Here is a 24720-nt window from a genome sequence, read left to right as displayed (position 1 = left end):
GATGGCATTAGTGCTCTTATAAGAAGACACCAGAAAGTTTCTTCTTTTTCTCTGCCATGTGAGGACATGGCAAGAAGGTGGCCATCTGCAAGCCAGGAAGAGAGATGTCACCAGAACCCAACCATGCTGGCACTCTGATCTTGGACTTCTGGCCTCCAGAATGGTAAGAAAATAAATTTCTGTTGTTTTGGCCACCCTGTCTATAGTGCTACATTATGGTGGCCTGAGCTGGCTAAAACACACCTTAAGCTTTTACTTTCGAGGCGCTGAGTTTTATGTCAGAGTCCTTATACTTGCCCCATCTACCTCGGTCAACACCAGCAGTCCCCGGTCCGTGGCCCTCCCATTCCTGCCCCTTGATCTCCAGGCACTGAGCCAGAGGGTTGTCCAGAGGCCGGGGGCAAGGAAGCCTACCATGCTGCGCCATCTGCCCTCCAGGCTGCCAGCCAGGATGTGGAGCAGGATTTCGGAGAAGCAGGTGAACAGCGTGGCCCATGGGGGTCTGGGGCACTGGTATTGGCACCAAGGCTGGGCGTTCCCAGCCGGGCCTGGTAACCTGCTTCCCTTTCATGCGGGCTATCCCGGTGTGCTTTCATCCATTTTCCCGTCCTCTCTTCCCTCCTCTTTCTAAGACAAGCAGAGGGCAGCAGAGGGACACGGAAAGTCCCTGTTCTAACACACAGTCTGCCATCAGCACGTCTGCCAGGAGTGGGCTGCTGCTTCACTCGGCTCCCGGCTCCCTCGGGGCGGTTCCGGGGAGCCAGTTCAGCCAGGGCCATCTGGATGGGGTGGGGTGAGGCGGGGAGGGGCCAGGAAACAGCGCTGACCTTGAGGTTTGCTAGAAGAATTCCAGGGGTCCCTGGCACCCTGAAGGAGACTTTGAAGAGGACTTTGTTGAAAGATAGAAGCCTTCCCTGTGGAGGAGGCAGGAGGGAGAGAATCATATTTTGGATACTCTAGTTTATATATATTTACATATATAATATACGTATATACACATACGGTTGTTGTGACGAATAAAGTGGATTATATTTTGTGTAGTGCTTAGAACAAGGTTTGGCACACTGTAAGCTTAAGTGATTACTATGTCTTGCTGTGGAAAGGGAAGCTGCCTGCCATTCCAGTAAACAATGAATGTTGCCTGCCCTCAAGCCATCAGCCACTGTACCCGCAGCAGTGCGCCCTGGAGGAATTTAGGACAGAGAAAAACAGGATACTGGCCCTAGATAGTTAACATGCATATCTGAGAAATGATTTCAATGAGCCCAGACTCTTGCATCTTCTCATACATAAAGCACTAAAATCATTAACTTGGAATGTCTGCTTTTTGTGATTAGCAGCAATCTTTTGATGTTTGACTACATGGTTGTTTTGGGGTTTTTTTTCAGCAAAAATTCTTATATATCCAGGCTCCTCCCTTACCTCTTTGGGGCAGTTCCTGAGAGCTATCTGCGAGGCTGTCTCCTGGGCTACAGTCCTCAGTCCTCAGTAAGGTCCTGAGATAAAGCATAACCCGCAACTTTTAGGCTGTGCATTTTTCTTCAGTCATCTTTTTCAAAACCAGCCTCCCTAACCTCGCCTTGAAAACCTTGCATGATCTGGCCCTGTCTTCCCCTTCTCCTCCTGTCTCACTCTTGGATTCTAAGCCACATGGGCCTTCTTCCAGTTCCTTAAGAGAGCCAGCTTTGCTTACCCTTGAACTTGCAAGGATGGAGCTCTGCATCTGCAAACCAGAATCCGGGGAGTGAATGAGCTAGCAGGGCATTGAATAATGGGAGGAGTAGGTTGAGCTGATTTCCAAAAATTGATCAAAGTTGGGGGATGTGGCTAAAGCAGTGCTTAGGGGAAATCTGTAGCTCTAAATGCCTATAGATCAGAAAAGTTGAAAATCAAGTACCTAAGATTTCATATCAGAGTCTGGAAAATAACAGCAAATTGAACCTGAGAAAGTGGAAGGAAGGAAATTATAAAGATAAGAGCAGAAACTGGTAAATTGGAAAACAAACATACAACAGAGAAAATCAATAAAGTCAAAAATTGGTTCCTTGAACAGATTAATAACCTATTAGTAATTTCTGTTTTTTCCTCTTAATAAATTAAGAGAAAAAGTATAGAATACCAATATCAGGACTGAAAAGGGAGTGCTATTACGAATCCTACAGACATTAAAAGGTTAATAAGACTTTTTTAAACATATGACTTTATTTTCAATGAAGCCCAAACATCAGTCATTTTCTCATTCTACTGCTTCTGTGTTCATATGTATCCTCTATATCCATGAGGACAGCAGAACTCAGGAATTTTGCTAATGCCTCCTTCACTCATGAAAATAGAAAAGCATAGTACTTTTTTAAAGCTGGGGCTCAAGTGAAATCAACTGTTTAAAATGTAATGGTTTGAAATGGAATTGAACACAGTAGAATAGAACAGGATAAAATAGCATAGGGTGGAATGGTATAGCATGGTGGAATGGAATAGAATAGAATAGAAGTCAGATTTGTGCCAGGCACGGGGCCTAATTATTGTAGTAGATATTCATTAACTGAACAAATATTATTGAACATCTGCTAGTTGTCTGGGATTCAGTGGGGAACAAAACAGAAATCTCTGCTCTTACGAAGCTGATATTCTAATCAGGGAGACAGATATTAGCATGCGCAAAAGGCTTTGAGGCCCACACTGGTCAGAATGGCCATCATCAAAAAATCCACAAACAATAAATGACGGAGAGGATGTGGAGAAAAGGGAACCCTCCTACACTGTTGGTGGGAATGTAAATTGGTACAGCTACTATGGAGAACAGTATGAAGGTTCCTTAAAAAACTAAAAATAGAGCTACCATATGACCTAGCAATCCCACTCTTGGACATATTCCTGGAGAAAACCATAATTCAAAAAGATACATGCACCCCAATGTTCATTGCAGCACTATTTACAACAGCCAGGACACGGAAGCAACCTAAATGTCCATCAACAGATGAATGGATAAAGAAGTGTGGTACAGGTATACAATGGAATATTACTCAGCCATAAAATGGAACGAAATTGTGCCATTTGCAGAGACATGGATGGACCTAGAGACTGTTATACAGAGTGAAGTAAGTCACAAAGAGAAAAACAAATATCATATAATATTGTTTATATGTGGGGTCTAGGAAAATGGTACAGATGAACTTACTTGCAAAGCAGAAATAGAGACACAGATGTAGAGAACAAACGTATGGATACCAAGGGGGAAAGGGAGGGTGGAATGAACTGGGAGATTGGGATTGACATATATACACTACTATGTATAAAATAGATAACTAATGGGAACCTACTGTATAGCACAGGGAACTCTATTCAGTGTTCTGTGGTGACCTAAATGGGAAGGAAATCCAAAAAAGAAGGGATATATGTGTACATATAGCTGATTAACTTTGCTGTACAGCAGAAACTAACACAACATTGTAAAGCAACTATACTCCAATAAAAATTAATTTAAAAATAAGGGCCTGGGGGCTTCCCTCGTGGCGCAGTGGTTGAGAGTCTGCCTACCGATGCAGGGGACATGGGTTCGTGTCCCGGTCCGGGAAGATCCCACATGCCGCGGAGCGTCTGGGCCCATGAGCCATGGCCGCTGAGCCTGCGCGTCCAGAGCCTGTGCTCCACAACAGGAGAGGCCACAACAGTGAGAGGCCCACGTACCGCAAAAAAATAAAAATAAAATAAGGGCCTGGGACTTCCCTGGTGGCGCAGTGGTTAAGAATCCGCTTGCCAATGCAGGGGACATGGGTTCGAGGCCTGGTCCGGGAAGATCCCACATGCCGCGGAGCAACTAAGCCCATGCACCACAACTACTGAGCCTGCGCTCTAGAGCCCGCGTGCCACAACTACTGAAGCCCGCGTGCCTAGAGCCTGTGCTCTGCAACAAGAGAAGCCACCACAATGAGAAGGCTGCGCACCGCAACGAAGAGTAGCCCCCGCTCACCGCAACTAGAGAAAGCCCGCGCACAGCAACGAAGACCCAACGCAGCCAAAAATAAATAAAATAAATAAAAAATAAGGGCCTGAGGGCTAAAGGTACAAGGATGGCCTTTATGAGGAACAGGCAAAAGAACAATGTGGCTTGGAGTTCAAGAGCAATGGATGAGGCCGTAGAGATTGGGGGTCATGGTAGAGAGTCTGGAAATTTAACAAGATGACCATGACATCATCATCGTCATTGTTAACTCTTACAGCACTTGCTATGTCAGGCATTGTCCTAAGCCCCCCCCCTTTTTTTTGGTCACCCCCCTCACACACACACACACACACACCAGCCTGTGGGATCTTAGTTCCCCGACCAGGGATCGAACCTGGGTCCCTGGCAGTGAGAGCTGAATCCTAACCACTGGACCACCAGGGAATTCCCCCCAACTCGTTTTTTTAAAATTGTTCACAGCAGTCCTATAAAACACATATAAAATCATGCCCACTTTCCAGAAGGGGAAACCAAGGCACAGAGAGTAAAATGTCAGTCTGGCTCCAGAATCTGTTATTTTAACCACTATACTCTGCAACTTATAGTGCACAGGCATCTTATAATCCTGTAGCAGATGAAATGTAAATATACAAATTACTAAAGAATGCGAATCAAGAGAAAGATCTGGTGGGAGGTGTGCTGAAGGCAGGAAGTGAGGGGTGGGGCGGTGTGCCCTCCCACTGGGTGTCAAGGTTGATCTGTAGGCACACATGCCCAGAAACATTTATTGCATCTGAGATGCTCCCTTCTTGTCCTGTCCTCTGTTATCGTAACTGTAGAGTGAGAAAGGAGGGGACTGGGTTAAATTGGCCAATAAAGGGCTTGTACTCATGGGGTTGGGCCTCCTCTGTGTCTTATCATTTCTTTCAAAAGAGATCAATTCCAGCTCAGGGAAAACAAGGGAGAGTTTGGTTTCGGTCTCCACTCCCCTATCTTCACCTCTATCCCTCTGGAAGGAGGAAAAGAACAAGAAAACAGTGGAGAGTGGTCATGGCAGACACATGGACTCTTATGAATCTACACATGAGCAATAAGTACTGAAGATTCCTCCCAGGACTTTCCCCTTGAAATGGGGGTAGAAGGAAGTATAGTCACCGAGGAGGTGAGAGGAGGTGGGGAGAAGGAAACACAGGAAACATGGGTGTGACTAGTGGCAGTGTGGTCTCTTCTCTTTTTTCTCTTTTTTTAGTCATGGAGGGACAACAGTCAGACCCCTTCCCTGTGTCTTATCCATAAACTTGACCACATTGTGATGACAGTAAAGAGCATCAAAGACACCTCTATGTTTTATTCTAAGATCCTGGGCATGGAGGTCATGACTTTCAAGGTAATCACTTCCCCAAATGCCAAATTGCAGGTGGGGTAAAACTTGATTATACTATTTTAAAAAGTAACTTAAAACTCCAAAGCGCACACACACACACACGCGTGCGCACACACACACGCGTGTGCACACACACACACATGCGCGCGCACACACACACACACACACACACACACACAAGAATCTGTGAGAAAAATTTAAAGGATCAATGGAGGAGATTCCAAACTCTGAATAGTAGGACTTCCAGAGAGAGAATGGAGAAAAAAGGAAGGGAAGAAATTACCATAGAATAATGCAAGAGAACTTTCCAGTCTTTATATGGAAAGGGTTAACTGAGTATCTGGCACACTGACACCTAGATATGTTCCTATGAAATTACAGAACATCAAAATAAAAACAAATCTCCTAGAAGCTTTCAGAGAGGTTAAAAAGAAAAGTAGTTCAACTACAAAGGAAAAGGAAATATGCAGATTTCAGATTTCCCAAGAGTCAGAGACCAGAAGACAATTGAAGAACAACTTCAAGATTCTGAGGGAAAACATTTCAACCTAGAATTCTGTGACCAAGCTATTAATCAAGGTGAGTACAGAATGAAACATTCTTAGACATAAAAAGATGCAGAAACTTTGTCTACTTGCTTTGAAAATTACTTGAGAATATGCTATATCAAAATGAGTGCTTAATCCAGGAAAAAGAAAGACATAAAAGTCAGGACACCGTGGATCCCAAGAGGAAGATCCAGAAAGATACCTAGAAAACAATCAGTCCAGTTTGGATCAGAAGGAAAGGTCTCAAGAAAAAGAGCTTCAAGGTAAAAAGGAGGTTTCCAGAGATTGACTACAATCCTTGAGAATTTGGAACTTCAAAAGTGGGAGATGCACAGACACTGAATGTGTCTTAAACTGAAGGGGCCCATGGAATGGCAAACAGGGTAAAAAATGTAAAACTAACACAGAATGCTATGCATAAAAATAGAATTATGCAATATCAGACTGGATATATACATAGCAAGACAGACAGCTCTTAAAAGATCATGCTGAATGAAAAATGAAGAAGCCAAATCAGGTCTATAGCATGGTACCATTTATAACATACACACATAAAAAAATACACTTTTTACAATAACTTATGAAAAACCAAAGGATGAACATCAAACACATTAAAATCATTGCCCAGGGTGGGGACAGGAATGAAGAATGGAGATAAAAAGATTAAACATACAAATAAAACTAGAGAAGGGTCTTGCGTGGCCCAACAATGATAGTGAGGCATATGAAGCCTCAACCCCCGTTATTTGGACACACTTGAGTGAAATTTCAGTATATCTAGGATCAAGAAAAGTCCTAAGAGCTGCAGTAGTGGAGGGTGGGTGCATCATCTATAAAAAGAATGAAAAACAGATTAACATCAGACTTCTTATCAGCAATACCAGATTCAGGAAGACAACAAAGCCACATATTTAAAAGGCTGTGAGGGGACTTCCCTGGTGGTCCAGCAGTTAAGACTCTGCACTCCCAATGCAGAGGGCCCGGGTTTGATCCCTGGTCAGGGAACTAGATCTCACATGCATGCCTCAACTAAGAGCCTGTATGCCACAACTGAAAAAAAAGATCCTGCACGCTGCAGCTAAGACCTGGCACAGCCAAATAAATAAATATTTTTTAAAAAAATAAAAAAATAGGGACTTCCCTGGTGGCGCAGTGGTTAAGAATCCATCTGCCAATGAAGGCAACATGGGTTCGATCCCTGGTCCAGGAAGATCCCACGTGCCGCGGAGCAACTAAGCCCGTGCACCACAACTACTGAGCTTGCGCTCTAGAGCCCGTGAGCCACAACTACTGAGCCCGAGTGCTGCAACTACTGAAGCCTGCGTGCTGCAACTACTGCGCATGCCTAGAGCCTGCGCACTGCATAGAAGAGTAGACCCCACTCACCACAACTAGAGAAAGCCCCAACACAGCAATGAAGACCCAAAATAAATAAATAAAATACATTTATTTTAAAAAGTAAAATATTAAAATTTTTAAATAAAAAATAAAAGGCTGCAGGAAAATAACCTACAACCTCAAATTCTATACTCAGCCGAACTATCATTCAAGTGAAATAAAGTCATTTTCTGATAGAATGGATGTAGTATCCATCATGGTGAGATGAAAGGGACATAAAATGATTTTTTAAAAAATGGCAGAAGTTGAGAGGCACAGGAGAGGGAGGCAGGATGAAGAGGATAGTCGGGCCAATGAGATACTATGTTCGTCCATCAAAACATAAAGACGAAAGTGGGTTATTTTAAAATTGTAAAGGAACCAAAAGATGAGCTAAAACCGATGACAGAATTTCGTTGGGAGGGGTAGTAATGTGGATGAGCTAAATTCTCATTTATCTTAACAGGGAAAGGATAGAAAATGTCTGAAGTTGCTAAATCAAGACATAGTGGCACATCAGTTAGGGATTGTTTGGAGGCATGTGGGAGAAAATTTAACTACCAGCGGGTTAAATAAAATAGAGTTTTCTTTTTCTCTCATTCAACAATCAGTCCAGAGGTAGGCAGGAAGGGCTCGGGCAGTGGCTGGAAGGAGGAAGTGAGTGGGCAAAAAGCATCAGCTTAGTGGGGTGGGGAGGTTCCCAGATGCACTGCTCACAGCCTCTGCGGACATCTCATCGCCTCGTCTTACATGGTCACCCAGCAAGGAATGCTGGGAAATGCAGGTTTTTAAAGCTGGGTGTACAATAAACCCCACTGAAACTTGGGTTGTGTTTAAAAGAAAAGGGGAGAAATGTATATTAAGTAGACAGATTGCAGTCTCTGCCATGGGTAGTATAAACATATCATTTGGAGGTATGGAAATAATTTCCAGAAGAAACATATACACACGTTGAAAGCAGTTTGCCTCTAGGGAATGAGACAAGTGTGGGACAACGGGCTGCTGTTTTTCATCAAAAACCTTGTTCTACTTTTTATTTTTTAACCTTGTTGGGGTAGGTAGGGGGCTTTGCCTCACACTCATCTTGGAGGTTTAGTTCCAGGTTGTTTTCTCTCCCCAAATAGGGAGACCGGAAAGCATTGTGTTTTGGAGACCAGAAATTTAACCTCCATGAGGCAGGAAAGGAATTTGAACCCAAAGCCGCTCACCCAGTCCCTGGCTCCCTGGATATATGCTTGATCACAGCCTTTGAAGGAAATGGTCCAGCACCTCGCGGTGAGTCAGACTTCCATCCTCTTTTGAGAAAGCTGCTGCAGATGCAGTGAAAACAGAAGCATGACTCAAACTTCAGACATAACAGGTTTCATCACATCCAGATAAGATCTATGCACAATTGTTTATTCACTATTTTTATTGACATCATTTTTCCCTGTAAGCAAATGTATTTTTTTTAAATAAACTTATTTGATTTATTTTTGGCTGTGTTGGGTCTTCGTTGCAGCGTGCGGGCTTCTCATTGTGGTGGCTTCTCTTGTTGCGGAGCACGGGCTCTAGGCATGCAGGCTTCAGTAGTTGCAGCACGCGGGCTCAGTCGTTGTGGCTCGCGGACTCTAGAGCACAGCCTCAGTAGTTGTGGAGCACAGGCTTAGGAGGATCTTCCCAGACCAGAGATCGAACCCATGTCCCCTGCATTGGCAGGCGGATTCTCAACCACTGCGACACCAGGGAAGCCCACAAATGTATTTTAAAAGAAAACTTTACATCACCCTTGTGAAAAAAATTATACCTAAACTCTATTTATATAAATACATTTATGTAAAAAGAAAATGTTCAAGTAAATGAAAACCCATTATATCTTGGCATAAAGGGGAGGTAACTGTAAAAACAAACAGCTATAAAAGCATCACAATGCCATTAGATTATAGCCACTTCCATTGCCCCACTCTCTGGGCCTGACAAATTTAGATTTGGCAAGTGGTTAAGGACTTCGCATCCACCAGAGGCTTTCTTCTTTGTATAATCAGAGGACTGAAAGAGGATTGAAGAGGGAATAATTTCTGACTCACTGTTATTTAATTTAGTGTCCTTGTAATACTTAAAATGATTTCATTTGAAGGGGTCATTTGTTCTCCTTTTGGGGAACACAGATTGAGGTATTAAATACACTTCATGCAAATTGACCTGGACTGCTTTGGAAAATATCAGTGAAAAAGTCTGGTTTGGAAGGAAAGTGGGTAAAGCATCGGGATTAAGGGTATGGACTTTGGCCCAGACTTGCCTGGGTTTGAATTCTGACTCTGCCACTTACTAGATAACACTAGGTACATTATCATCCCCATTTGACAGATGAGGAAACTGAGGTACAGAGCAGTTAGGTACTCTTCTTGAGGTCATAAAGCTAGTAAGTAGCTGGAGCAGGGTGAGGGAGGGGAGAATGGTAGGAGATGAAGTGAGAAAGATACAGGGGTCTTCTAGGCCACTGTAAAGAATGAAATTTTGGTCCCACACATGGACTGTGATGAATGACTTTTGTTCTCTCCTCCCATTTCAGGCTTGTGATGTCCCCATTGAGGAGGGTCCAGTCCCCAGCATGGGGGAAAAAGGGGGCAAAAGTATGTCCATCTACTTCCAAGACCCTGACAGAAACCTCACTGAGGTGTCCAACTACATCTCCTTGTGATGGAGGCTAGCTCTCTGCCATCTTGTCCCCTGCTATGTCGCCCTTTCCCTTCCTTCCTGCAAACCCTTGCCCAGGCCCAGAAACCTCTAAGAACTGAGGACTTAGGCACTTCACACATCCTGCTGGAAGATCTGAGGCAGGTTTGGGACCAACATGTCTGAGTGTCCTCCATCCAAGCTGCCCCAATAAATTAATAACTTTCAATTAATATGAGCTCTTCATTAATTACTGTTTCAGCTTTATGTATGGGTGTTTGTCTAGGACGTGAGGTCTCTGAGCTGTTTGGGGGTCAGTGACCAGGGTATGACATCGTTGAGGACCAAATTTAGGGTCATCGCCTTCGGATTCAAGGCCCCTGACAGATTTCTCCTTGTCAGTGAGCCCATCCTTTTTCACCCTTTTTGATTCATCTCACTCCTTCCAAGTGCTGCCTGCTGTTTCCTCCACCACATTGGCTTGACTGAACCCCAAGATCTCTGTGATTCCCATGGGGCCTTCACAGCCCAGATGATACTACCTCGTCCTGGAGCGCCTTAGCTGGTCTCATCCCCGGGGAATGTGGCACTTTCTACCTTTGGATCTGGTACATTCAGACTCATCTCAACTGAGGCTCAGCTCCTGACAGAGTAGACAGATGGGACAAGAACAAATTTCCTCTGTTTCTGTTCCCTTCCCCCACCATTTACTCAGTCAACCAACCAATAAACATACATTGAGCACCTACTGCGTGCTTGGCCCTGTTCCAGGCATTGGAGACACAGTGTTGAACAGAAGAGATAAGCACATCTATGTTTGTGGAGCTGCCATTCTAGTGGGAGAGACAGAAAAGAAATAATATTAAGTAAGGAAAATATCAAGGGTGTTAGAGGATAAGTGCTTTGGAGAAAAAGAAAATATGGAAAAGTGGTGACACAGATAAAAATCACTGGGGCAGTTTCCAATGTGTAATGGGATGGTCAGGGGAAACCTCACTAAGGAGACATTTGAGCACAGACCTGAAGAGATGAGGGAGGGAGCCGAGCCAATAGCTGGAGGAAGAGCATACCAGGCAGAGAGTACAGCCAGTACAAAGGCCCTGAGGCATGAAGGCGCCGTGGCTAATATGTGTGAGGAACAGTGAGGAGGAGGCCGTGCAGTGGAGCAGAGTGAGTGAGGGGGAGCGGCAGGAGGTGAGGTGGGAGAAGTGGAGGCACAGATCACGTGGGGCCTCACGGGCCATGGAGAGGACTCTGGCTTTTACTCTGAATGACAGGGGAGCCGCAGGAGGGTCTTGAGCAGAGGAGGTCCATGATCTGACTTAGGATTTAACAGGCTTCCTCTGGCTGCTGTGAGGAAAATGGACTGCAGGGTTGAGGGTGGAAGCTGGGGGACCCTGAGGAGGAGGCCACTGCAGTGGTCCAGGTGAGCGATCCTGGTGCTCGCAGGGGAGGTGATAAAAAAAATGGTTAGATTCTGGAGATACTCTGAAGACGGAGACTGGATGAGTTCACCAAGAGAGAAAATGTCAACTAGAGAAGAGGCCCAGGGACATTTAGAGTTCTGGAACAAGAGGAGGAAACAGCAAATGAGGCCGGAAAAGAGGAAAGGGGAGAGTACGGTCCCTGAGCAAATAAGAGATGGATGAAGGAGTACATATGAGGATCTCCTGGAGGTGAGGGAGCCCCTAGTCCTGTGGACTCTGGTCTCTGAACAGTCTCCAGGTGGTAGTTCAGCCACGCCCTCTGAGTAAACTCCCCCCAGGGAGTCCCCAAAATGTTGGGAATAGAGGATGGTTAAGGATGTGAGTTTCAGCACACGAAAGGCTTTGCCAAAGGCTGTAGCAGGTTTCCTGCCTATTTTTACAAAACAGCTTGTCTTGGACCCAGATGTTATATGCCTAGAGATAGATGATTTATGGAAGGAAGGAAGGAAAGAATGGAAGGGAGGAAAGAAGGAAGGAAGGGCAGCAAATGGGTGGATAAATGAATGGGTAGGCGGATGGGTGGATGGATAGATGGTTGGGTAGGTGGATGGATGGATAGACTGGTATCCCCTGCCCCAGGAAAAAACTCTTCCACGTGTGTGTGCACAGAGAAAGACATACGAGTTTGTAAGTTACAGGTTTGCTGTAATAAGAAAAAGACTGAAAACAACCCAGATGTCCATCAGCAGATGAATGGTTAACCAGACTATAGTATATCGATTCCATGGACTATCACTTGGCAATAAAAGGGAATGAACTTATGAGGCCATCATTACTTCATACCAAAACCAAAGACATAATTAGAAAAGACAACTATAGACCAGTATCTCTTTTGAATATAGATACAAAAATCTTCAACAAAATACTAGTAAATAGAATTCAGTAACATATAAAAGGATTATACACCATGACCAAGTAGGATTTAGACAAGAATAATCCAAATGCCATGGGCTTGGACCAAGCTCTGGAGCCCCAGAAGATGCCAGGAGGGAGGGAACAAGTCAGGGAAGGCTTCCGGGAAGAGAGGGGAAGAAAGGCCGTTGGGGCTGAGTCTCAAATGGAGGCCTGATGGAAAGGATGCTTGGCCCAAACACCCACCCCCACCCCTGCCCCCACCCTCGTCGGTCTCCCCCAAAGCCTGGCCTGGCCCTGCCGATTCCCTTATCTGCCCACTCCCAGCTGCCTCCCTGCTGGCTGAACTGCCGCCACAGGCTTCTGGGCCTATGCCCCCTCCACAGGGATGGGGGAGGGAATGGGGTGAGGCCTGGCCTCAGAGCCACAGGGTTTTGGCCCTTGATGGAGGCAGAGCCCTGAGGCCCCCACTCCCCACCCTTTACTTCCCTTCCTGAGCCCTTTCTCTGCTCCAGTTATGAAGAAATGGACTGTAGGTCCAGCAGCCAAACCCTTGTCTGAGACATGCCTCCAGCCTGCCCTTCCCAAGGGGGGGCAGCTTTCCCTACCTCATCCCAACATTGCAACCGCTATTTCTAGTAATAGTAACAATGAGGAGAGTTACCACTACAGAGCTCACCATTTATGGCATGCAGGCAGGCCCTGTGTTGAGTGGCCTTTCAACAACATTTGAGGTGGATTCTATGATTATACCCATTTTCCAGGCAAAGAAACTAAGGCTCAGAGGGTGGCCTCCCCAGGAATCATGCAACAAATCAGTCAGAGCTGAGACAAGAACCCAGGGCCTTAGACGAACATCATTTCTCTGCACCTACTCCCAGTCTAGATGGGGGCAATTATATGCACTTATACCACAAGGACCTGGTGAGAATAGGATAAAATTATGCATGAAGAACATTTAGCACAGTGCCTAGGGTGGCAGGGCAAAATAATGCTGCTGTTGTTATTATATTAATGCTAGGAAAAGTATTAGTATCAGAATTATTATTATTATTACCATTAGCGTTGTTGATAGAATTAAAATGAATATTAGTTCTAGAATTAGTATTAATATTCATAAAGTACTCGTGTTAGATTACAGTTAGTATTATTATTATTGTCACTATGAAAACTAGCATTAGTGCTCATATCAATATTAGAATAGTAGTAATTAGAATTAGTACTGGTATTGGTGTCAGCATATTATTAGCATTAGTACTAGAATTAGTAGTAGTGCTGATAAAAAAGGGCCAAATACTATCCTTCGTATACAGCAGGTACTCAATGAATAAATAAGAATACTTAATATTTATTGAGATTTCAGAATCAAATGAGTTAAAATCACTTAATGGATTAAATCTCATTTAGTCACCCTAATCACCCTATGGAGTAGCCGCTATTATTACCCCATCTCTTCAGATGAGGAACTGAGGTCCAGAGGGGACAGTAACTCACCCAAGGCCACACGCCAGTTGGTGATAAGGGCAGCCTATAAATGAGGGTGGACTGGCTCCAGAGTGGATGTCCTGAAACCATCGCCACTTGAGTCAGAGGAGTCTTTGTCCTTGTTCTTACTGACAAGGGCTTGGCACAGAGTGGGGCACAGAGCAGGAGCTCAATAAATGGCCTTGCTCTCTTTCCTCCTCAAATCTCCCATTTTGCATATGAGGACACTGAGGCCCAGAGAGGTAAGATGAGGATGGTAAACCCCCTCTGGGGTGGGCCAGTGACTGAGCAGACCCTACTGACCCAGGGCTCCATCCTTGCCCTCTGCCCTTGGTGGGTCTCAGTCTCCTCATCTACAGAATGGGTGGTCAGGGGAGCTCCCTGTCCCATGGAGTCCCAGGGCCATTGACTGGTTAGTCTTACCCACTACAGGGACCCAAGTTGGACACCTACTGCATACATGTGTGTGCAATGATTTTACATGGGGAAAGTGCCCAGAACAGGCCAGGCACAGGTCTGTGTCAGCAATGAGACACTGGTCCTTGTCACCGTTGTTACTATTTGGGGGAGGCAGGACAGGGCAACAAGGTGGGGACTGAGGCGCAGGGGTCCAGTGACTGGAGGTCCCTCTCAGCAAGTTGAGGGCAGAGCCACAGGCCACATGGGTCCACATCAATCCACACCCCCTCCCACCCCACCCTGGCACCATCTGCCCAGGGCATACCCCAGGCTGCTACCTGGGGTCTCATGGACTTCCTCTCAGACTCTCTGTTTCTGAATCTCTGTCTCTGTCCCCCTCTCTACATCATCTTTTTCTCCCTTCTCAGTTTCTCCACCTGTATCCTTGGCCTCTGTCACTTTCAGGCTTTATCTTTCCCCTTCTGTCCATCTCTACCTGCCTCCCGCTCTCTTTGCCCCCTTTCTATCTGTCCGTAACTGTCTCCGACTCTCTCTGTGCATCTCTCACCCTTCTGTCTCTCATTCCTTTCTGTGCCCTCTGTCTCCTCCCAGCTCTAGGTCTCTTTCTCTCTGTTTATCTGCATCTCCCCATTCCCATCTCTCTGTCTCTCTGCCTCTCTCCCTTCTCTATCCCTTCAATCCTCCTTCCCTTCCCCCACCCTATCCTACTCAAGGGTCCACAGAGGAACCAGCCCCAAGTCCCACCTGTTTCCCGCCTCCAACGCCACATGGCGGGCGAGAAGTTGAGGCCGCTGTCCCTGGGTGTCCCCCACCGAGCCCCGCCCCCCATCCCAAGACAGCCTGTTACCACCGCGGAGCCAACAGCCACACTGGCCTCCATCTGATAAGACTTATCTGCTGCCCCAGGGCAGGCCGGAGCTGGCGTAAGCCCCAAGTGGGGCGCTGAGTGAATGTGCCTCTGCCTCCCGCCAGTCCTGGCCTGGTCCCCAGGGTGGGCCTGGGTCCTGAAGATGTCCCACGGACATCTTGATTCAAATTCCCACCAAACCTCTTTGAGCCTCATTCTTGTCACCTGCAAAATGGGTACAGTCACATACCTCCTCTCCCTTTGGCCAGGAAGACACATACATAAGGGCCCAGCCCACACTTGGCTAAGCACACAGTAGGGGCTTTACAAACACTCACTGAAAAGCCCAGAGAGGTCATGAAACCACATCTGCTATTTTCATTTTATCTTGGCTTCAGCCCATTTTGTTTGGCTGGACACTGAAATCCACAGAAGCCCAAGTCAAACAGGGTCCAAGAAACCATGAGGTGGGCAGGTGGGGTGGAGGAAGGCCCCCACTGCCCAAGAGGTGCCCCACCAGGAGGGAGGCCCGCCCCCTCCCCTGGCCCGCCCCACCCACTGGGGCACCAGCCACTCCCTGGGGAGGAGGGAGGAGGGAGAGGGGAGGGAGGGAGGGAAGGAGGAAGGGAGCCTCAAAGGCCAAGGCCAGCCAGGACACCCCCTGGGATCACACTGAGCTCGCCACATCCCCAAAGCAGCTGAACCCTCTGCACCAACCAGCCCAGGTCAGTCTCAGCCCTTCAAGAGCCCCCAGCAAGGCAAAGCCTGGGCCTGCTGCCCCTTACTTCAAGGCTATTCCCCCAGCTTGCTCTAGGCTCCCCAACCCACCACTGGTCCCCAAAGTGTCTACCACCCCTGAATCCCCTGACAGCTCCTCCAGACCACCTCTGTCTTTCCAATCCCCATCTCTACCCCAAATCTACTCCCCAAACCCCACCTCTCTCTGCCCTGCCTCCCATCCACTCCTTCCAAGGTATCTATGCTCCCCCGATCCCTTAACTCTGCCCACCATATCCCACCTCTGACCCCTGAAACATGCTTTCATCCTGCCAAATCCTACCTCTGCCCCAAATCTGACTTTCACTCGCCCAAACTTGTCTCTGTCTCTGAATTCTCCACAAAGGCTCACTCTTGTCCCCCCATACCTATTTCTGCTCCCCAAGCCCTTGTCTACTCCACAACATCCTTGTCTCTGCCCCCAATCCTCTCTCTGACGCCCCAAACCTGTCTCTGGCCTGCCAAACCCTAGCTCCACGCTCTTACCCCCATCTCCACCTCTCAAACCCCATATTTGTTCCCTGTGACTTCTCTCTGATCCCCTAAAACCATCTCTGCCCCAACCCTTTGTCACTCCAAACACCAAGTCTACCCCCCCAAAATCTGTTCTGTCACATGAATCCTCATGTCTGCCTTCCCTAAACCCCATCTTAGCCCCCAAATATTTTTGTGTCCCCCCCAGGTGTCCTCTCTGGCCCCAACTCTTTCTGTACTCCAATTTTATCTCTGTTCTCAAACTCCTCCTGTGCTCCCATAAGCCATCTCTAATCATCAGACACATTTCTGCCTGCCTGTCCAAATTCCACCTCCGCTCCCCTCAGACTTGGACCCTCAGACTTTTCCATGACTCTTGGAATCCACCCCGACCCCTAAACTACATCTCCAGCTTCTCAACTTTCTCTCAAACTTTGGCTCTGATCCCCAACCCTGCCTCTGCTTTCCCAACTTATTTCTGATCCCCAAATGGGACCTTTCAAGCAGATCCTTCTCTGCTCCTCAAACCCATATCTGCTTACCCCAAACTCCACAGCTGTTCTCCAAACCTCTGACTCCTCATCCCCATACCTAATCCTCAAACTCCACCTCAAACTCTCCCAAGAGTTATCTGCCCCCATATCCCAGCTCTGCTCCCTTCAGTCCCGAGGGACCCTCCCTTGAGGGTTGGGATAGGGACGTTACCTGGGGTGAGGGGCTGGGCGGAAGGAGAGTTGAGGGTGCCGGCCTGCTGCCTGCTGCCCGTTGGGGCAGCACTTACTCTAGTGGGGCAGCTGATAAGGAGCTTTCATATCCCCCAGCCTCGAGATAAACTTTATCTCTGTCTGGAGAGTGATAACTGGGGGTGGCGGGGCTGGGCCCCTGCCATGGGAGGGGTGGGCAGTCCTGGACCCACCAAGGTACAAGGTGCAGGGACGGGGGGCAGTGGGGCTGGAGGGAGATTGGGGGTGGTGGTGAGGTGAGAATGAGGGTATAAAGGAAGAGTGGTGATAGAGACAAAAAGAGTAAGAGACAAACAGAGACAGAGAGAAGGGAGGAAAGAACAAAGAGAGATGGAGAGAGAGAAAAGAAGCAAAAGACAGAGACATGAAGAGAAAGAAGAAAAACAGAGACTCAAAGAAAGAGTAAGAGAGACAGAGAGACAAGAAAGAGGGGGAGACCCAGGAACAGAAAAGGAGAGCAAGACAGGAACTCAGAGAGAGATACAGATAGAATCATGGCGAGACAGAGAGGAAAGAGATGGATGAGGAGATGAGGAGGCAAGACACTCTCCCTAGGGAGAGACAGCAGGTGCCCTGGACCCTAGAGGAGGTTGGTGGTGGGCACACTGACAGATCCATCTCTAGCCCAGCACAACCCCTAACCCCGGGCCCAACTCTTAGCCTGTCTATACAATGGGTCACATAAGCGGAGGAAGATGGTCTTCTCTGTATTTGTCACTCCACCCTACAGACAGGGAGACCAAGGCCTTCAGATTCATTGGGCAAGTCAGGAGCAGGGGTAGGTTTCTTGCCTCTTCATATGGGGCTGTGTGCAGGAGGATGTGTTCATGGGTACGTGAGTAGTCAGACAGACATGGAAATAAGGCCAGAGGACCCAGAGAGAGAGACTAAGGAAGAGACAAACAAGCAGAAAGAAACAGAGTGGGAGAGATGTACAGACACTCAGAGAGATGAATGGAGAGGGAAAAAGAGAAACAGAAAAAGATACAGAGAGCAAAGAAAGAGATAGAGAAACAAAGAGATAAAAAGAGAGATAAAGAAGGAGAGAGACAATCAGACAGAGACATGGGAGGACAGAGAAAGGGAGGAGGAAAAACATTAAACATTTATAAAAGCACAGAAAGAGAGAGCAAGATGTATCATGGTAGCATAGAAAAATGGGAGGCAAATACAGAGAGCCAGACTTGAGAAGAAACAGGGTCAGGAAAAAAGAGACACAGGGAGACAGAGATACACACAGGGAAGGACAGAGGCAAACGGGCAGAGAGACCAAGCTGCCTTCTCCTAAGTCTTAGCTCGAGCCCTGTCACCACCTCCTATCCGGCAGATAGGGAAACTGAGGCCTGAGGATGGTGGGGACTGAAGGAACTTGAAAGCAGAACTATGGCAGACCTCCCCAGGGGACACGGTATGGGTAGAGGGAACACCTCCCACCTGTCCCCCTCCTCAGAGGAAGCCAGTGGCCTTGGGGTGATTTCAAAAGTTGGGCGGGGATGGCAGAGATAAGCAGTGGGGGTACTGACCCCCCCATGGAGCAGGGAGGAACTGAGGGGCCCTCCGTCTGCAGACCCAACGGAGGTGGGGGAGGGGAGAGTCAAGCCGGAAACCATGGGGTTTCTGAGAAAGTCAGAAGGCAAGATGCAACAGATAGGGATGAAGTTGGGGAGCACAGGAGGGTGAACCCCAAGGTCCAGGGGGGTGACCAAGGAGTTCAAGGGACTCTGGCTCCACACCCCAGCCTACCCCACCTCGATTCTTTTAGAGGCGGAGGGGAGAAAGTGTGGGGGCAGAGGGAGAAGAGGAAGCGGAGGAGGAGGAGGAGGAGGAGGAGGAGGAGGAGGAGGAGGAGGAGAGGAGAAAATGAGGAGAGGGAGAAAGAGATGAGCAGAAGGGGAGGGAGAGGAGAAGGATGAAGACAAAAGATGGGAGGGGAGGGAAAGGGAGGAGAAGGAGAGAGGAGTGGAGCAGATATAGAAAGGGGAAGGGGGGAGGTGGCTGAGCAAAGGGGAGGTGGAGGAGGAAGAGATGGAGGGAGAGAAGGGGGACCAGGGAGAAGAGGAGGAGGGCGAGAGGAAGAGGGGAAGAAGAGAGAAGAGGGAGGGAGGCAGGAGTAGAAAGAGAAGGAAGAAGGGGAAGAGGAGGAGAAAGAAGGGCAGCTGAGAGGAGGGAGGAGGGAGAGACGGGGGAGGGAGGAGGGCGAGGAGAAGAAAGGGAAGAGGAGGAAGAGGAGGGTACAGAAGAGGGAGAGGAGGAGAGGAAAGATAAATGAGGAAGAAGGGGAAAGGAGCAGGATGGGAGTGAGAGGATGGAGTGGAAGATAAGGGAGAGATGAGGGAGGGGAGAGAGGAAGAGGAGGGGGAGAGGAGGCAAGAGGAGGGTACTAGGGAGATGGAAAGGGGGGATAAGAGGATTGAGGGGATGGAGTGGGAAGAGGGAGAAAGGAAGGAAGAAAGGGTGGAGAGGGGAGAGGAGGGCTTCTGTGTCTGAGGACCCCTCCTGTTCTCACAGGTCAAACCCCAGAGGCCCCATGGAGTTCTCTGGCCTCGGGGCCCTGGGGACCTCCGAGCCCCTGCCCCAGTTTATGGACCCTGCCTTGGTGTCCTCACCACCAGAATCGGGAGTCTTCTTCCCCTCTGGGCCTGAGGGCTTGGATACAGCAGCCTCCTCCACCGCCCCCAGCACCGCCACAGCTGCAGCTGCTGCACTGGCCTACTACAGGGATGCTGAGGCCTACAGACACTCCCCAGGTAACTTCTTTGGGTAGCTGTCTTGGCACTGGCTCTGTGTTATTGGGGTTGCCATGGAGACCCTTAGCTAAGGCAGAATCCTACTAAGAAGTCATCCTGAAAATGGCCGGAAGCCTTCACGTGGCTGTGCTGACCCCTAGTTAAGTCCAGACCTGGGAATGCCAATGCTCCCCAGCCTGCCATCTTGGGATAGCCATACTGGGAAGCAATGTTGGAAGTAGGTGGTGGCCCGAGTTGCCAACTGATCTATGGGCTCCAAATCCCAACAAGTCATCCTCAAAGCCCACTTGGAAATGGCTAGAGGTTATTTCAGTTGCCAGAGTGACCAGTGGGGCTCAGGACCCAGGAGTCACCCAATGGCCAGTAGCTATTCTGGTCACCTGCAGAAAGGTTGGAAACTTGGCCACCATGTTGGGGCTCTTGGGCATCATTAGACCCTGAAAGCAAGATGACTTTAGACTGATTGCTCGTCTTCTTTCCTCCTCCTTTTCCATACCCCCCAATAGTCTTTCAGGTGTACCCACTGCTCAACTGTATGGAAGGCATCCCAGGGAGCTCACCATATGCTGGCTGGGCCTATGGCAAGACCGGGCTCTACCCTGCCTCGACTGCATGCCCCACCCGCGAGGACTCCCCTCCCCAGGCCCCAGAAGATCTGGATGGGAAAGGCGGCGGCAGTTTCCTGGAGACCTTAAAGACAGAGCGGCTGAGTCCAGACCTCTTGACACTGGGGCCTGCACTGCCTTCATCAATTCCGGTCCCCAGCAGTGCCTATGGGGGCCCTGACTTTTCCAGTACCTTCTTTTCTCCCACTGGGAGCCCCCTCAATCCAGCAGCCTATTCCTCCCCCAAGCTTCGTGGAACTCTGCCCCTAACCCCCTGTGGTGAGGTTCTCTAAAAGGGACTGGGAGGTGGAGGTTGGTGGGGGGGTGGTGGTCTAGGGCGAAGCTGGACTGAGCCTGGCTCCCTCTTCCCCTCTGTCCACCCCACCAGAGGCCAGAGAGTGTGTGAACTGCGGAGCAACGGCCACCCCACTGTGGCGGCGGGACAGGACAGGCCATTACCTGTGCAATGCCTGTGGCCTCTATCACAAGATGAACGGGCAGAACAGGCCCCTCATCCGGCCCAAGAAGCGCCTGGTAAGACCCAGGCCTGCCTCCACCGCTGTGCTCACCCTGTGCAGGGATTCCAGTCCTCACGCTCTACAAGAACCCACATCCCCCACCCCCTCCCCATCCACAAAGGAAGCCAGCTTTGTATGGGACCGCCTATCCTCAACCTATCTTCACAGTCTGCAAGCAGGAACCCCATCCTCTCCCTGCACTGCAGTTTTCATCCTCAGCTTCACACTGGGATCACCTTGGGGCACTTCGAAACCACTAGGGCCTGGGGCCCTCCCCACATGTATTGGTTTAATTGGTCTGGGATGCCATCTGGGCATCAGGACTGTTTCTAACTCCCCAAGTGATTCCAGTGGATGGCCAAAGTTGGGTACTACTGGTGTATTCCCCCATATAATACCCAAAACCCCTATCCCGGCCAGGAAGTCCTGTCCTCACCCACACAGAACCCCCAGCCCTCGCCCTGTCAGAAACCCTGCCTTAACCTGACCCTCACCTCTTTTAGTCCTCCACCCACCAGTGTGCTCATCCTCACATTCTCTCTCCCCCAGATTGTCAGCAAACGGGCAGGTACCCAGTGCACCAACTGCCAGACAACCACCACCACACTGTGGCGGAGAAACGCCAGTGGCGACCCTGTGTGCAATGCCTGCGGCCTCTACTACAAGCTACACCAGGTGCCCCGGGGCCCCTCGGAGCCTCCCTCCTCTCCTCCCGCTTCCCTTCCTTCTGCTCCTCCCTTCTCCCTTCCCTTCTCCATTTGTTATTCTCCTCCCTCTTCCTCCATGCCCCCTCCACCTTCCCCACCCCTCTCTCCTCCACTCCTTCATCTCCTTTCTTCCTCCTGCTCCCTCCTCCCTCCTCCTCCCTTGACCATCAGCTAACTTCCACTCCCCCGTCCTAGACCAGGGGCAGCTCCCATTAGCCTGAAAGGCTTTGCCAAGCTCAGGGCCTCACAACCTCGGGATTCTTGAGGACGATACCTGTGCCACACCAGGGGCGCACTCCCTAGTCCTTGAACCAATTCCCTATTCTTAAGAAGTGGGGTGGAGAGAGCATCCCTGGAGGAGACACAGAGGCAAGATGTGGAGTTGGGAAACACCCATGGCCTCCCTCTTGGCAGGTGAACCGACCACTGACCATGCGGAAGGATGGTATCCAGACTCGAAACCGCAAGGCATCTGGAAAAGGAAAAAAGAAACGGGGATCGAGTCTAGGAGGTACAGGAGCAGCTGAAGGGCCAGCTGGCAGCTTCATGGTGGTGGCTGGGGGCAGCAGTAGTGGGAATTGTGGGGAGGTGGCCTCAGGCTTGACATTGGGCCCACCTGGCACTGCCCACCTCTACCAAGGCCTGGGCCCCGTGGTGCTGTCAGGGCCTGTTAGCCACCTCATGCCTTTCCCAGGGCCCCTGTTGGGCTCACCCACAGGCTCCTTCCCCACAGGCCCCATGCCTCCCACCACCACCACTGTGGTGGCCCCACTCAGCTCATGAGGGCACAGACCATGGCCTCAGGGCAGGGGTTGGTGTCCCTCCCCTCTTGTAGCCAGATGTCTGTCCAACCCAACCCTCTGGGCCCCAGACAAGCCTTGGCATGGACATTCAAAGCTTTTGTAAAATAAAACCACCAGAGTCCTGAAACTGAATGTGTGAGTCTGTGTGGGACTAAATAAAGGACAGTGGTGGGGGGTTGTGTATCAGTGTCCGTGATTCTTTGATGACAGTGTGTGGCTGCCGTGTATGACCATGTGAGATGGCACGCAACGCTTCACGATTGTGACAGAATATGTGACACCGCGTGTGACGGCGTCCAGGTTGTATGAGACAGCACATGCAGCCACACGTCGTGGTGAGAGCTGGTGTGCAGCGGGCAGTAGGGATGAGGCTGTATGAGACGATGTGCGTGACTCCAGATGCCTGCAAGAGGCCAGGCACGGGTGACTGTGTGAGCAGACGTGGAGGTGTGCCCGTGACAGCGTGTGCTGAGGAAACACATGGGGTTGTGCAGCACTCGGGTGACCTTTGAGACAGCACGACAGCATATGCACTGGGCACAGAAGTAGATCCATACACATTTTGGAAAGCTGAACAAGAACTACTGTGTGACAGTGTGTGAGGCATAACAGTGTGACTGTGAGGGTCTGCGTGTCAGGATGTCTCTGTGGGTCTGGTGATGACAGTATTTCTGTGCAAGTCTGTGTGTGTGTGTGAGCGTATTGTGTGGCGTGGGCCATGTCAGTGTCTCTAAGTGGCTGACAATGGGAGCAGCCCTGTGTACACATATTTATGGAAGTGTTAACATGTATAGTTTCAGTCGGTGTAAGCTAGGGACCTTCTTCCAAGGGACATTAGACATGCTGAGGACAGGAAAGGGAGGAAGGGGTGGGGCAGGAATGGTAGCTGTCAAGAAGGTCAGAAGGCCAGTATGGGACCATGAGGTTGTCCATGGGCCTTCCTGTCACTCATCTCTTATCTCTTTCAGCCCAGCTCAGCCTGCAGCCCTGTGGGAAATGGTAGAGAACGAGAGGGGTAGATTAGGAGGACAAAATAGCCTCTGGGGGTGATATTTAGACCCTGGAGGTCGGGGAGCTCCCCACAGTACCATCTCCCTCCCCAACGCACCTACACACCTGGGTAAACTGCTCCCCCCAGAGTGGCATCTGTACTTCCATTTAACAAACGCTTCCACAGAAACAGTCACCCAGTCAGGTGACATCCTAAGCCAGACAGGTTAAGTGGCTCACCCGAGGCCACACAGCTGATGGCACAGGGTTAGCCAGGCTCCATGGCTCAGGCTTCCCAACGGCTCCTAACAGCAAGCAGCGCCTTTGACTGAGTGCTCACTGTGGGTCGGCAATGCTGAGAGGCTTCAGTTGCTTTAGTTCATGAATACGTGAAAAAAAAAGACTAAGGAAAGTACACTCATGCTCCTTTTACTAATGAAAAACTGAGGCTCAGAACTTGCCCTGACCACACTGAGTTTAAGAAGTGGATTTTAGATGGGCGACCCTCCCCTACCAAAGTGAGCCTTGCTCACACTTAACTGGGCTGCTTCTCTTTACAGCTTCTCCCCCCCGAAGCCCCAGAGGTGGGGACTGTGGGCCCGCACATCCTGAACACAGTATGCGTGAGCAGCTGTCCTCAACAGAACAGCACCCCTTCAGCAAGTCACCACACTAGCCCACTCGAGAATCACAGTAGTCCACACTCCTTACAGGAGCGCGCGCTGGCCCTGTAAAAGCCTCCTGCCTGGCTGCCCCATGGAATCCCAGCCCTCTTACCCTGGAGGAGCCCCTGTCTTCGTCTTGAACAGAAACCCCTCTCAGGGCACTTCCCTGGTGGTCCAGTGGCTAAGACTTCACGCTATCAATGCAGGGGGCCCGGGTTCGATCCCTGGTCAGGGAACTAGATCCCACATGCATGCTGCAACTAAGAGTTCGCATGCCACAACTAAAGAGCCTGCATGCCGCAACTAAGGAGCCCACCTGCCGCAACTAAGACCTGGTGCAACCAAATATAATAAATACATATTTTTAAAAAAGAAACCCCTCTCAGAACCTGTGTGGAAATGTGCCTGGCCCCGCCTTGTTCAGGAACCCCAGTCCTCACTCCCTATAAGAACGGGTGCCCTAGCCTGGTACAGGAATCTGGTTCTGGAACTCTAAGGGAAACCTTTCTCTAATTATCAACAGGAAACCCATCCTGAGTCCGGACAGGAACACCAGCCCTCACTTTGCACAGGAGTAACCCCAGTCCTCCCATATGGCACAGGAACCTCTGCCTTACTCTGGTTAGGAATCTCTGAGCTCACACTGTAAGGAAGTCCCTGTACCACCCCTAACAGAAATGCCTGTCTTGACCC

The 24720-nt window shown here is 49.3% G+C and overlaps 2 protein-coding genes and 1 long non-coding RNA gene across 4 annotated transcripts; 2 read left to right on the top strand and 1 right to left on the bottom strand.

The window, feature by feature from the left end:
* The first annotated feature begins 415 nt into the window (after positions 1-415).
* Positions 416-9997, top strand: GLOD5 (glyoxalase domain containing 5). Its single transcript, XM_060137492.1, is given in 5 exon segments — positions 416-478; positions 5193-5330; positions 8377-8495; positions 8497-8527; positions 9804-9997. Coding segments are annotated over 5 exon segments (480 nt in total). The 3' UTR covers positions 9933-9997.
* On the bottom strand, positions 6513-24073 carry LOC132513301 (uncharacterized). 2 transcript variants are annotated; one of them, XR_009538432.1, is made up of 5 exons: positions 23603-24073; positions 21844-22041; positions 10644-10740; positions 8461-8562; positions 6513-6705 (listed from the first exon to the last, which is right to left on the bottom strand). It is a non-coding gene; the product is annotated as an uncharacterized LOC132513301 (long non-coding RNA). The 2 variants fall into 2 exon arrangements; XR_009538431.1 differs by lacking the exon at positions 23603-24073 and having other exon boundaries at positions 21844-23352.
* GATA1 (GATA binding protein 1) lies at positions 19520-22352 on the top strand. Its single transcript, XM_060137491.1, has 5 exons — positions 19520-19739; positions 20246-20623; positions 20733-20878; positions 21412-21537; positions 21984-22352. The coding sequence occupies exons 1-5, from the start codon at positions 19520-19522 to the stop codon at positions 22350-22352; spliced, it is 1239 nt and encodes a 412-aa protein (XP_059993474.1).
* Positions 24074-24720: the final 647 nt, after the last annotated feature.

The sequence above is a fragment of the Lagenorhynchus albirostris genome, chromosome X (assembly GCF_949774975.1).
Source record: "Lagenorhynchus albirostris chromosome X, mLagAlb1.1, whole genome shotgun sequence".
In the NCBI taxonomy this organism is placed as follows: Eukaryota; Metazoa; Chordata; class Mammalia; order Artiodactyla; family Delphinidae; genus Lagenorhynchus; species Lagenorhynchus albirostris.
Note: the sequence above shows the minus strand (reverse complement) of the source record. Positions and strands in the feature narration are given on the sequence as shown.